We start from the raw sequence: 14,915 nt of genomic DNA on the forward strand, positions 1-14,915 counted from the left end.
TTTAACCCCTTCACAACATATGACGTATCCTTACATCATATGTCATGTCCCTGAATTTGATGCAGTCTAAGGCTGTGTGCCCATGATGCGTTTTTGGTGCGTTTCTTGGTGCGTATTTGCAACGCAGAAACGCCCCAGAAACGCATTGCATACCTTATCCCATGACTTCCTATGACATTCTTCAAGTTCTGTGCACATGGTCAGGATTTTTTCTGCACAGATTTTACTCGCAGAAAAAATCCGGACATGACCAATTCTTGTGCGTTTCTACATGCAGATTTGCCTATACAATGCATTGGAAAAATGCATGGCAAATATACATGCAAAAATGCATCAAAAACGCATGTAAAAACTGCATGCGTTTTTCTGCCAAGGAGATGCAGAAATGCGCAGGAAAATTTCTGCTTCATTTCTGCATCGTGGGCACTAAGCCTAACAAGCCAAGTCCACGTCTTTCTTGGCAGATGATGGCTGAAATATTCAGCCATTATTTGCCTTTATCAGCTGCGGGTGGAGCTTCGCTCTCAACATGTTAAATACCGCTGTCAATCTCTGACAGTGGCATTTAACACACTCTGGCAGGGGGGCGCATGATCCTGGGTCGTCAATGGGTTGTTGTAACAACAGAGGGACTGCTGAAGACCCCTGTGCTTGTCATTATGATACTCCTGTGAGATCCAGAATTGACCTGGTTTTCATAGGAGATCATGATTTTAGCTATACATAGCAGTGCTTGTGCACTGCTATGTATAGTACAAGCGACCGGATGAGCACAGCTTCAAGTCCCTTAAGGGGACTAACATGTACAGTAAAGAGTGAAAAAAAAAGTCAGTGAGGATGGGGACCATGGAATTATTATTTCATCTTTAACTACTGACTAGCCAAGCAGTGAAGTACTTTGATGCATGCAATGCATTATCCTGCATAAAAATCTGATTTTTTGAAAGATGCAGATTTTCTCCTGTATCACTGCTGGCAGTAGGATTGGGAGTTGATTTTAAGTCCATCTTCAAGCTCCAACTAGCTCATCGTTAATAATTCTACCCCACAGCAGTACCCCATCTCCACCTTGCTGGCGTCTGAGTGGAAGTGAAGGTCTGTGTCCATTACTTATCCATCCATGGGCCCATCCATCTGGTCTGTTAAGAGTCGCTGTCATCTCATCAGTCCATAAAACCTTTGAAAAATCTGCCTTTAGATATTTCTTGGCCCAGTCTTGACTTATGTATCTTATTGAGTGGTGATCGGTTTTCAGCCTTCCTTACCTTGATCATGTCTCTGACCACTGAACACCTTGTACTTCTGGGCTCTCCAGACAACACTGGAGAATAATGGGTTCCTGGTCGATTTACATTTGATTCTACTGAAATCTTTGACAATTAATGTGCGTATTTTTTTCTCAACATGTTTTTTGAGACCTAGCTGACTATTTGCAACCAAACTTTTGATGGATCTGTGATCACACCAAAGTATCTTAGCAATGTCAAGCGTGCTCCCTCCCTCTGCACAGCTTTTAGCCATTTCAAGTGTTCAGAGCAAGTTAAATCTCTATTTTGGCCAATTTGCCTTAGGAAAATAAGCTGCCTAATAATTCTGCTAAAGGGTGATGATATCCTTAGGCCACACCCACCGTCATTACACAAATACACATCACCTGATCTACTTCACACCTATAAGCATTCAAGTTTATACAGATTGGAGTTGGAAAGTATACATTAAATTGATAATAAGGTCAAAATACTCACCTAATAATTGTGCATATGTTCTTTTATTACTCTTTTTATTAAAATGATTGGTTGTTGAAGTCTAGTCTATAATAATAATGTAACTTCTTGTAGGTACCTGGAATAATGACCAGAGTGATGATTTCTTCTTTAATAATGGGACAAAGCTTCCTATTAACAGCTCAGAAGAAGAGATATTCTACTATGGAATGGAGTGTAAGTAGGGCATTAGAACTAGATCATTGTGTAGATCTCCATTGTAGGATCACCTAGTGATGTATATTTGAGAAAAACACAATAGAATTAGCATTAAATCCCACCACAATTGTATTATGAAACTTTCTGTATAACATTCAGTAAGAAAGGGCTACAAAACAAAATTTCTCCACCATTTCTACCTAGATATCTATAACTAGATTGTGCTTCTAAATACAGGAAACTTTGCAATTTACTTCTTAATAGAATTCCCAGTGGTGGCAAAACAAGGCTTCAATCTCTTTCTTTTCTAGTAGCCTGGATTGCAAGAGTGCACTGTTGGTTCCAAATACCGGCCAACTTTAGTTCCACCGCATGTCCAATGCTGCAGAAACAAAGTCGCCTCATATAGCTGTCACGGCATGACTGTGGGATAATAGATGTGCATCTATGCTGACCCTCAGGCTATGGGTCTCTGGCTGTCCCTTTCCCAGGATTACTGCTGCAGGTGGAGATGCCTGAGCCTCATTGCTTCCTATGCTCCTAAGTAGCACTAGTCTGTACAGTGTATGGGGAAATACATAAAAAGACAGACAGAGCAGAAAGGGAAGCACAGTCACACAACACTCTCTCAGTGAAATACACAGAGGAATATAAAGTGTACAGCCTGAGAAGCAATAAAATAATATAAAGACACCTGTGGGAAAAGGAAAGGGTTAACAAAAGACTGCTCGCAACAGCTTTATAAATAACCACTAATAACCAGAGAGTGTGCAACTCTCCAGATCAGGATAGAGAACTATTGCTGGCATCACCTGAACAGTGGAGCTAGCTTAATAGGGAAAGAGCAGACATGACTGGTTCACCCACAGCATGTGATGACAGGCAACCAACAAGCCAAGTCCAGCAAAGATTTAACTCCTTCTAACCTGCCTAGGAGCTGCTGCTCTAGAAGTCGACGCCCGAGTCACTCTGTGTAAACCCTATGTGGAGTCATAAGGAGTGTCTGAATCTGTGGAATCCACAGACTGACGCCACCATGACAGATGGAGTTATTTGAAAAAAACTCCTTATGACAGTACACCTCCCTCTAAGAGGGGCCCCTTGACCCTCAGGGCCACATTTATCTGGATGAAGGTGATGAAAGTGACGCGCCCCTGGGCCTGTGTCGCGCAGCGTTGCGCACGCGGGAGCTTACCCGGAGCCGGATCTGTTGAGGGTTGTAGTCTTGTGGCGGTGATCCGGTCCGTGCCCAGGGAGTCAGACTAAGTGGCGCTGTATCAGCGGTAGATGTTGGACGACTACGCCACCCGTTGAGTACAGCTAAGGAGCTGCTGCTGCAGGGCAGACCGCTGAGGCCGGTGGTAGGATTGTGCAGCGTGATAGTATAACCCCCAACGGGAGGGGTATGGCCTCAGGGCAGCCGACGTGGAAGATGGGGGTAGCAGGAACCACTCGGAGACGGTACGGTGTAGTTCAGGGTCTTTACTGGTGACAAAGATAGACCCTCCCGGAGTACTGGCTAGCGATTGGGGCCTGGTCAGTCCTTGAGCAGATGGGATCTCCCCTGGCCAGGCGGAGTTGTAGGCCTCCCAAACTAACGATACTCTTCTGGCTACCTTGCTAGAGGCGGGTATAAGTAGCCCACGTCCCTGAGTGTACCGTGTGGTGCTCACCCGTATGGCCGGTGACTCGGGGCCTTCTAGTAGCTTCCGCTCCACGACGGCGGTGCTGGTCCCACGCGTGTGACCGTGCCTTCGGGTTTCTGGGCCAGAGGACCTGCAATCCCCTGCCGGTCGGTTTCTGCTGCTGGATAGGAGTTAGTCCCCACAGCTTCGGACTCCGGGTCCGGTGATAACTTCTCAGTCAGGGCGAGCTCTGCAGCTGCCAGCCCCTGACTCCTTGTAGCACTGCTCCCACAGAGCTCCTGTTGTTTCTTCCTATGCTGCTTCTCTTCTCTACTTCTTCTCTACTCACTAACCCTGCCTCAGCCCCAGGTTTATATAGGGGAAGTCCTTCCCCTCCCAGGACTGGGCAGGAGGTGTGGCATGCACAGGATTCCTGACCAAGAGACCTCCCACCTGCTCTCAGACATAACATTGCTGTTACTGTGGAAACCAGACCCCTGGGGTGCCACATTCCCCCCTAGTGAAATTTAGTACTCCGGGACTAAACATATTTTAGAAAAACATAACAAGATATAACAATAACAATACAATAAAGAAACACATAAAGGTGGTCACGGCATGTCCGTAACCGGGTGCAGTCTTTGAAGAAAGCAAGGTGTCCATTTCACCAAAACAGGGAGACGTAACCAGGTAGGGGTCTGTCCTGCCCCGAGTCCTTAACAGTCTTTAGTCCGTCCTGGGTTACGCTCCAACCATGTACAAAGGATTCCCGGTAAATCCACCAAGGACTCCTATAAATAACTAGAAACACATAATTATACACAAGCAACAAGAAAAACAGGTAACCACAAATAAAACAATTTATACATTTCAAATCCTCCAACGTGCGGGTAACTGGCCTCTAGTGGCCCTAGTGGACCTACGGAGCTGACTGTCTAGCCCTGAACTACAGGGTGTAGGAGCTGTCAAGGGTAAACTGGGCAGCTGTCTACCGGCTCTTTGGCTCACTAGGGGTACGGCAGGCTCACTATAAGCAGAGGGTTGATCCTCCTGTTCTGCTTGTGTGGAGTCTTCTGCCTCCTGGACCGGCTGCTCTTCCAGCTCTACCTGTCGCTCCGTAGGTGCTTGGGATGCTGGTTGGAGGAAGGTGAGCACGGGCACCACAACTGCGCCATTGACTTGAGTCCAAGACCGAGGGAAGTCTCCGAGCACAGTACTAACCATGTCTTCCCTTTCCTCTACGGGTCGAGGGCCCTCTTGTTCCTCTTCAGGGTTCCGTAGCTGTTCGGGACACTTCTTCAGGTGATCCTGGGATACAATGGTTGTGGTTTCCCCTCCGTCTTTACTGATGGTACAGACCTTTGGGTTGTCGTGGCTTGAGGGCAGTACGGTGTACGGGTCCTTCTCCCACTGGTCGTCCAACTTGTGGAGCCGTCTTTTTCTCTTCAAGACCTGCTCTCCGGGTACCAGGGGAACAGCGGGAGCATACTGGTTGTAAGCTTTCTCTTGTCTTTCCCTAGCCTGACAGAGACTTCGCTCCACGCTCTCCTGTACTCTCCGGTACTGCTGCTGCCTCTCTGTGTCCCAGTCTGCTTCTGGTGAAGTGTCCTCGGGTGTCAGGACTCCCATTTCCAGGTCAACAGGTAACTTACCAGGTCTCGCCCTCATTAGGTAAGCCGGGGTACAGTTGGTGGAACCTACCGGGATGTGGTTGTATAGGTCCACCAGATCGGGCAGCTTCTCAGGCCACAGACTGCGTTCTTCCAGGGGCAACGTTTTCAGAAGATCCATTACCACCTGGTTCATTTTCTCACAAAGTCCATTAGTTTGCGGATGATAGGGTGTCGTCCTTATCTTCCGGCAGCCATACAGAGTGCAGAATTCTTGGAAGACCTCCGCTTCAAAGGCAGGTCCCTGGTCTGTCAACACTTGGTCCGGGTACCCGTGTGGACGGCAGAAATGCTGCTGGAAGGCTCTAGCTGCTGTTCGAGCTGTTAAGTCCTTGACGGGGACGACAACCAAGAACCGGGAGTAGTGATCCACGATGGTTAGTGCGTAGACGTAGCCACTTCTGCTTGGGGTCAGTTTTACATGATCCAAGGCTACCAGTTCCAACGGCTGCCGGGTGACGATGGACTGCAGGGGAGTCTTCTGGCTGGCACGGTCCTTCCTTCTTAGGTTGCACGGGCCACAGTCTCTGCACCACCTCTCGATGGTTCCCCTCATGCCTACCCAGTGGAACCACTCGCGCAGCAGGAACTCCAGCTTCTTCCATCCGAAGTGTCCAGCCCCGTCGTGGTATGCCTCCATCACCATGGCTGCGTCTCTTCGTGGCACCACTACTTGCCAGATTAGTTCATGCGTCCGGGAGTTAACCATTCTGCGGCACAACTTCCCCTTGTAAAGGAACAGTCGACTCTTCTCAGCCCACAGTTGTTTGGCTTCCTCCGGAGCATCTGGGTCAAGGCGAGCCTCTGGCCGAGTCAGCATCTCCTTCACCAGTCGGACGGCAGGGTCACTGTCTTGCGTTTCCTCCCAGTTGTAATGAGGCAAGGGGTTAAACGTAGCGGCTTGCTTACTCCTTACCCGATGGGAATACTGGATAGTCCCATGACGGTGGAATGCGGGGAGTTCAACTTCTTCCAGTCCCTCTGGATCTTCTCCTACGTCCGGTAGGTTTGGCATCCGCGTTGGTATTGGAGCGTCCTGCCCGGTATTTGATTGTGAACTCGTAGTTGGACAGACGGGCCATCTATCTCTGCTCTAGGGCACCGAGTCTTGCCGTGTCCAGGTGTGTCAACGGGTTGTTATCCGTGTACACGGTGAACCGGGAAGAAGCGAGGTAGTGCTTAAAGCGTTCGGTGACTGCCCACACCACTGCCAGGAACTCTAGCTTAAATGAGCTGTAATTCTCAGGGTTTCTCTCGGTGGGTCGCAGTTTTCGGCTGGCGTAAGCGATTACTCGTTCTTTCCCCTGCTGGATCTGGGACAGCACGGCTCCTAGCCCGATGTTACTTGCGTCGGTGTAGAGGATAAAGGGCTGGCTGTAATCAGGGTACGCCAGGATTTCATCCCCCGTGAGGGCCATCTTCAGCTGGCGGAAGGACTCTTCTTCTAACTTCTCCCATCTGAAGGGTGGCTTCTGGTTCTTGGCCTTCCGGGACTGGCCTATCAGGAGGTCCTGCATAGGAGCTGCCTTTTTGGTGAAACCGGGGATGAATCTGCGGTAATAGCCTACCAACCCGAGGAACTGCCGCACTTCCTTTACACTGGAGGGACTTGGCCATTCCTTAATTGCGGTGATCTTATCAGGGTCGGGAGCCACTCCATCAGCGCTCACCACGTGTCCCAGGTACTGCACCTTTGGTTTCAGGAGGTGACACTTGGAGGGTTTCACCTTTAGGCCGTAGCTTGCCAGAGCTTCGAACACTTCCGCCAGGTGTTTCAGGTGGTCCTCATACGTCTTGGAATATACGATGACATCGTCCAGGTACAACAAGACCGTCTCTAAGTTTCTGTGGCCCAGACAGCACTCCATTAATCGTTGGAAGGTTCCTGGTGCGTTGCAGAGTCCGAACGGCATGCAGGTAAACTCGCTAAGTCCCATCGGGGTGGTGAATGCGGTCTTCTCCCGGTCCGCCTCTGCTACAGGAACCTGCCAGTACCCACTAGTGAGATCCAAGGTAGAGAAGAAGTTAGCAGATCTTAAAGCAGCCAAAGACTCCTCTATCCTTGGTAAGGGGTACGCATCCTTGTGTGTGATACGGTTGATTTTCCGGTAATCTACACACATCCTCATGGTGTTGTCTTTCTTTTTGACTAAGACTAGTGGAGCTGCCCAGGGGCTACAGCTATCCCTGATCACCCCAGCCTCCTTCATGTCTCTAAGCATCCCCTTGGCGTGTTGGTAGTGTGCAGGGGGTACGGGTCGATACCTCTCTTTTATGGGAGGATGGTCTCCCGTGGGGATGTGGTGTTCTACCCCCTTGACTCGCCCGAAGTCTAACGGGTGTTTACTAAACACTCTCTCGTACTCTTGAACCACCCGATAGACTCCCTGTTTCTGGTGTGAGGGAGTGGAGTCAGTACCCAAATGTAGTTGCTGACACCAGTCCTCCATTGTTTTCTTAGAGCCGTTACCTTCCTCCGGGTGAGATGGAGGCAAGGGTTCCACAGATTGTATAGCATTTTGGTTAATGGTATATAATTTGGCTAGCGTGGCATACCGGGGCAGGTACACTTCCCTCTTCCCGATATTGATTATGTGAACGGGCACCCTCCCATGGCGTACATTAACCACCCCCCGTGCTGTCAAGATGGTGGGCCTACTGTCTGAGTAAACTGGTTCTACCATTGCCTGGTGATCTCTACCTCTCAGACCAATAGCTGCCCGGCACCAAATCATCATTTCACTTTTTGGGGGCATGGCAATAGGGAAAGGGTCACACATTCTCACGCTACCAATCTCACCGCCGGAGAGTTCCACCTGTTGCCGTCGCATCAGTGCCCGGATCTCTTTTTGGAGCACTCGCTGCTTGCCGGAGCTGGCGTTCTTGGCAACCTGCTGTAAAAGGAAAATCACCTCTGCAAGACAATTTTCAATTACATTAGTTCCTAGAGTTATCTTTGGGTGACTCTCGTGTTTGTCAATGTCTACAATGATCAGTCCCTGTGCTGCCAGTTCAACTCTACCAATTTTAATGGTCACCTCTTTAAATCCGATCTGTGGCACGGGCTGACCATTGCTGGCGATGATACTCAAGTCGTCGTCAGGGTAGCGGGTAATATCCGAGTCATTCCAGTACTGCTTGAAGAGCACGTACGGGATGGTGGTGACCTGTGACCCGGTGTCCAGTAGGGCACTCATAGGAATGCCATCCAGTACCACGGGTAAGACTGGACGTCCTCCCACATATTTGTCGCGCCAGTTCGATGGGCCTGGTGATCTTTTTCCTGGGGGTTGGCCCTCTACCCCAGGTTGTGCCAGTTTAAAGGACAGTACCTTGCCATATGTCCGGGTTGATTGCAGCGGCGGCAGATGGGTCGTCCGTCCTCGTTGTATCGGTCGCTGGGTCTTCCTCTGGCCGGTGGGGTCCTCCTTGGTCGACGCCACGGGATGTCCTCCGGTCCGGATGCCAGCTGGATCTTCCCTGGAGTGGAAACCTGTAAAGACTGCACAGTTCGGGTTAGCGCAGCAACGCTTTTAGCTAGCTCTTGGACCTGATGGTGCAGGTCTGGAGCCGGGTCATTGTTCAAAGCCTGCGCATCAGCTCCCACAGGCCCTGCCGACAAGGGCGCCGCCTCCTGGTGGTAAGTGGTAGTGGGGCGTCTGTGGGTCACAACACCACCTGGTGCCGGTTCTCGAAGCACCCGGATGGCTCTGTCCTTGAACTGTGCAAATCCCAGATGAGGGTCCTGTAAGGCCATTGCCCGCAACTGGGTTCGGTGGGCATTGCAATATAAACCCTCTATAAATTGTTCAGTCAACAGCCTGTCCTCGTCTCCCACGCCGTCAGGGTCGGTCTGCTTAATGGCTCTCAGGGCCTCTTGTAGGTTCAGGGCATAGTCCCTTATACTCTCATGTGCCCGCTGTTTGCACCCGTAGAATCTAAGCTTGATCTCGGCTGAGGTGCGGGTATCAAAGGTGTCCCTCAGCCGGGTTAGTATCCCTGCGACAGTCCTCCCCCCAGGTGGCCAGGACTTTACCTCCCTTTGGGCTGCCCCGGTTAATTGGGCCACCAGGATGCTCACTTTTTGCTCCTCTGTGAGGGGGTACACCTGGAAGAGGCTATCCAGCTTTTCTCTAAAGTCAAGCAGGGTATGTGACTCCCCTGAGTACTGGGGTAGCCAGGCTGCCCCCGGGATATAGGGCATGGTGAAAGGCATGACCGCAACAGCGGTGGCGCTGGCGGGGGTTGAAGCGGTGAAGCTCTCCTCCGTATCCGACATCCTTCTCCCCCCTAGTGGACCGTGGCCTACCTTGCGATGATCCTCTTCCGTAGGCCGCGGCTCCGCAGTGGATCGTCAGGGTTGAGGACCTTCCGTCGCGCTCCTGTGACGTCGGCGTTTGCTGGGCTCCTTCCAGGACCTTACGCAACGTCCGGACGTGAGGCGGGGCTTCAGTTCTCGCGCGCTTTCGGAGTCCACGCCCCTCTTCTTCCCGCGCGGCGTCCTCAAGATGGCGTCCAATGGCGGGAAACCTCCACGGATGGCGGGAAGAAGGCCGAAGATGGCGCCGGATGGCGGGAAAACTTCGCGGATGGCGGGAAGAATGTAGAAGATGGCGCCGGATGGCGGGAATCTTCACCACTGGTAAGTTTGAACAGTCTTTTTCAGGCACGCAGTACCCGGTGGTTGCGGGCACGAGATCCTGCCGACTACGCCAAAAGTTGACGCGCCCCTGGGCCTGTGTCGCGCAGCGTTGCGCACGCGGGAGTTTACCCGGAGCCGGATCTGTTGAGGGTTGTAGTCTTGTGGCGGTGATCCGGTCCGTGCCCAGGGAGTCAGACTAAGTGGCGCTGTATCAGCGGTAGATGTTGGACGACTACGCCACCCGTTGAGTACAGCTAAGGAGCTGCTGCTGCAGGGCAGACCGCTGAGGCCGGTGGTAGGATTGTGCAGCGTGATAGTATAACCCCCAACGGGAGGGGTATGGCCTCAGGGCAGCCGACGTGGATGATGGGGGTAGCAGGAACCACTCGGAGACGGTACGGTGTAGTTCAGGGTCTTTACTGGTGACAAAGATAGACCCTCCCGGAGTACTGGCTAGCGATTGGGGCCTGGTCAGTCCTTGAGCAGATGGGATCTCCCCTGGCCAGGCGGAGTTGTAGGCCTCCCAAACTAACGATACTCTTCTGGCTACCTTGCTAGAGGCGGGTATAAGTAGCCCACGTCCCTGAGTGTACCGTGTGGTGCTCACCCGTATGGCCGGTGACTCGGGGCCTTCTAGTAGCTTCCGCTCCACGACGGCGGTGCTGGTCCCACGCGTGTGACCGTGCCTTCGGGTTTCTGAGCCAGAGGACCTGCAATCCCCTGCCGGTCGGTTTCTGCTGCTGGATAGGAGTTAGTCCCCACAGCCTCGGACTCCGGGTCCGGTGATAACTTCTCAGTCAGGGCGAGCTCTGCAGCTGCCAGCCCCTGACTCCTTGTAGCACTGCTCCCACAGAGCTCCTGTTGTTTCTTCCTATGCTGCTTCTCTTCTCTACTTCTTCTCTACTCACTAACCCTGCCTCAGCCCTAGGTTTATATAGGGGAAGTCCTTCCCCTCACAGGACTGGGCAGGAGGTGTGGCATGCACAGGATTCCTGACCAAGAGACCTCCCACCTGCTCTCAGACATAACATTGCTGTTACTGTGGAAACCAGACCCCTGGGGTGCCACAAAAGGACCTAACTAAACGTTCGGCGTGTATTTGTATATCAGAGGCTGGTACCCAAGTCCTCTCCTCAGGACCAGAACCCTTCCAATGAATCAAATATTGCAATGAGCGGTGGATGACATGGGAATCTATATTGTTAGATACCTGAAACTCTAATGACCCATCAACTAGGAACGGAGGTAGTGGTAAGGGAGGAGAGGTTTCAGAAACCACATATTTCTTTAAAAAGACCTGTAAAAAAAAAAGTTATGAATTTTGAATGATGAAGGTAATGCCAGATGGAAAGCAACAGGATCAATGACCTCTATAATTTTATACCGACCAATAAACCGAAGTCCTAACTTCAACGAAGGTACTTTAAGTTTAATGTTCTTGGTAGACAACTACACCAGATGACCCACACACAGGTCTGGACCAGGCACATGTTTACAATCGGCCGAACGTTTACAGTATATATGAACTCATGTCATGCAAATGTCACTGAATGCACTCCCATGTAGATAATAATGAAGAAACAAACTGATCCTCCCCAGGTACCCCTGATGAGCTCCCTTCATGCAATGTACAGAACTGAGGATGCCGACCATAAACACAGAGAGAGGTCGATACCACAGTAAATTCAGTAAGAGAAAGAAAATAGGACCACTCTTCCTGATTTTCAGATACAAAACAACGTAAATACTGCTCCATATTCTTATTAACACGTTCCGTTTGCCCATTAGACTGAAGGTGAAAAGCCGATGAATGGGATAGCTTAATCCCTAACAGAGAACAAAAAATTCTCCAGAATTTAGCCATAAACTGCATATCTCTATCTGAGACAATATTAGATGGAACACCGTGAAGTTTAATAATCTCCTGAACAAACACCTGAGCCAACGTCTTGGCATTTGGTAATTACGACAAGGCAATAAAATGTTTCATTTTAGAAAACCTATCAACAAAATTACCAGCAGAGGAGAGGAAATCAGTTATAAAGTCCATAGAAATGTTTGTCCATGGTTGAGTGGGAATACTCAAAGACTGCAAACAACCTGAAGGACGAGAATGAGATGCCTAAGAATGTACACAAGTGGCACAGGCAGAAACATAGGCTACCACACCCCCCAGAAATTTAGGCCACGAAAAGTGACTCAATATGAGATCAAGCATCCTTTAAACCCCAGGATGACCAACTGAGTACTAAATCATGATGTTCTTCCAGGACCTTAAGACGAAAATTCAGGGGAACAAATGATTTGTCAGTAGGAACCCCCAGATGGTGCACTATATTGAGTTTTTGCGATCTCAGACGCCACTTCAGTATAAAGTGCAGACACCACCACTCCCTTCTGAAGGATTGGCATAGACTCTTCACAGCATTCCCCCCAGGAAAACTCCTAGACAAAACATTGGCCTTTATGTTTTTAGAACCAAGGCGAAAGATGACTAAGAAATTAAACCTATTGAAAAACAAGCTTAGTAACGTAGGTTGAATAAAGACCTAGGTCCATCTAGTTCAACCCTTCCTCCCCCAACTGCACATTTTGTCTCAGTGTAAGTCGTTTTGCAGACTCAAAATAGAGAACATTCTTATGGTCTGTAATCACTGTAATTGGGTGAATAGCTTCCTCCAAAAAGTGCTGCCACTCCTCAAATGCTAGTTTGATTGCTAGTAACTTCCTATTAGCAATATCATAATTGTGTTCAGCTGATGAGAGAAAAAGGCTCATGGATGGAGTTTACCAAGAGACAGACCCTGAGATAATACCTCTCCCACATCCACCTCAGATGCATCAACCTCCACCGCAAAGGGCTGAGACACATCATTTCTATTTATACAGGAGTCAACAAGGGGCATACATAGAAATCATGGGGCCCCATAACAGAAGTTCTAATTGACCGCCTCCAAAAAAATATATATATGTGTTGGGGTTAGTGATGAGCGAGTATGTTTTGTTAACCCTTTCACCGAGTATACTCGGCCGAGCACCGAGTAGTTATAGCGTGCTCGGGCTTTAAGTTTTCGTCGCTCCGTGAACATGATTTGCAACTGCTTGACAGATTTAATACGTGTGAGGAATGCTGGTAAAACAGGCATTCCTCACATGTATTAAATCTGTCAAACAGTCGCAAATAATATTCACGGAGTGACGAAAAATTAAAGCCCAAGCATTCTATAAATACTCGGTGCTCGGCCGAGTATACTCGGCGAAAGGGTTAACAAAGCATACTCGCTCATCACTAGTCGGGGTCACTAATAAGGATTAGTGATGAGCGAACGCGCTCGCCACTACTCGGTACTCGCCCGAGCATCATGGTGCTCGACAAGCTCGGTGAGTATTTCTGGGTTGCTCGGGCAGGAACTCGGGTCCCTGCTCTTTAGAGAGCCAATGAACATGCAGGGATTGCCTGCCATGCACTGTAATGCCGTAGCCATGTTGGTTGTGGGCATTACAGTGATTGGCTGGCCGCACAGCGTCATGAGGCCTATATAAGACCTGGCGCCGCCATGCTCATCACAGACTCGTCCAAACTCAGTCATTTGTAGTGAGCGTGGAAGATACTGTCCTCCATTTAAAATGGGCAAGGCACGCGGCAAGGGATGGGGAACTGGACGTGATGCTAATGGTGCATGCAGAGGCCGAGGACAAAGCCGTGGGCAAGCCGAAATTGTGCCACAACAAACACCCACATCTTCTCGCCTGACATTCCTGTCCCAATTTCTATGGGACCGCAGCACACCACTATTGAACCCAGAGCAGTGTCAAAAGGTTGTTGGTTGGATAGCGGATAATGTTTCCAGTCACTTAGCCACCACCACCACCACCCTGTCTTCCACACGGTCAAGTCTCAGTAGCCATGAGTCTGGACCGCATATTCCTCACCCTGATCCTCCTTCCTCCCACCATGCCGAGTGCCCAGAGACAACTGATCCCTCACTTGGACACTCTGAAGAGCTGTTCACTTCTCCATTTATAGATTCGGGCCTCTCGCCTGGTCCACTTGAAGCGGGGTAAGAGGAGATTGCATGTAGCGATGCCCAAATATTTGAGCAGCCACGGTCACACGAAGGTGACGGTGGGAAAGTGTCACAAGAGGTGGACGATAATGAGACACATTTGCCAGAAAGTCAGGAGGAGGACCAGGGTGCGGAAGTGGAAGACTAGGTGGTGGACGATATAGTAACTGACCAAACCTGGCAGGAGGACATGCAGAGCGAGGACAGCAGCACACAGGGGGAGGGAGGCAGAGCACCCCAACAGGCAGGAAGAAGCAGTGTGGTGGCCGCAGATAGAAGGCAGGCAAACGTTCCCCGTAACACCAACAATAAGGAAGTTGCCAGTACAACTGTCTTCCCGAGTCTGGTTGTTTTTTAAAGACTCTGCCGATAACCCCAAAAAGGCCATTTGCACCACCTGCCAGGCCATCATCAGCAGGGGTGGCAAAAACGACCAGCCTGACCACCACCAGCATGATTAAGCACATGGCAGCCAAGCACCCGACTTTGTGGGCCGAACCCCAGGGTCCAGGAACAGTGTCTGCGGGTGGCACCATTGCTTCTTCCGCTGTTGTGGATGCAAGCCAATCCCCTGTCCATGGTGCATGCGAAGATGCCTCCTGCCCTGCACCAGTCATTGCACACTCTCAAGTAGCAGCATCAGGAAGCACGTCAATGTCCGGGTCCCAGCGCAGCGTTAAGTTGCACATACCCCAGTTCTTGTAATGCAAGCGCAAATATGCAGCCAACGCCCCACAGGCCACACTACTAAATTCTCACATTTCACGACTGCTTGCGCTCGAAATGTTGACTTTTAGGCTCGTGGAGACGGAAGCATTCCGCAACCTGATGGCGGTGGCCGTCCCTCGGTACTCGGTCCCCAGCCGCCACTATTTCTCCCAGTGTGCCATCCCCGCATTACACAAGCACGTGTCCCAAAACATTAGCTGTGCTCTCAACAACGCAGTTACCAGTTAAGTCCACCTAACCACGGACAAGTGCTTGTGGGC

General features: G+C 50.3%; 1 protein-coding gene across 1 annotated transcript in view; it reads left to right on the plus strand.

Annotated features, from left to right (window-relative positions):
• Positions 1–14,915, plus strand: part of LOC141259356 (uncharacterized) — a 751,467-nt gene that overhangs the window by 486,432 nt on the left and 250,120 nt on the right. The window contains exon 45 of the mRNA XM_073675220.1: positions 1,839–1,940. Coding sequence (XP_073531321.1) covers positions 1,839–1,940 — 102 coding nt within the window. The remainder of the gene's footprint in view (positions 1–1,838; positions 1,941–14,915) is intronic.

This window comes from Phyllobates terribilis, unplaced genomic scaffold (genome assembly GCF_046119375.1).
Source record: "Phyllobates terribilis strain yellow unplaced genomic scaffold, ASM4611937v1 Scaffold_3__8_contigs__length_932513732, whole genome shotgun sequence".
Taxonomy (NCBI): Eukaryota; Metazoa; Chordata; class Amphibia; order Anura; family Dendrobatidae; genus Phyllobates; species Phyllobates terribilis.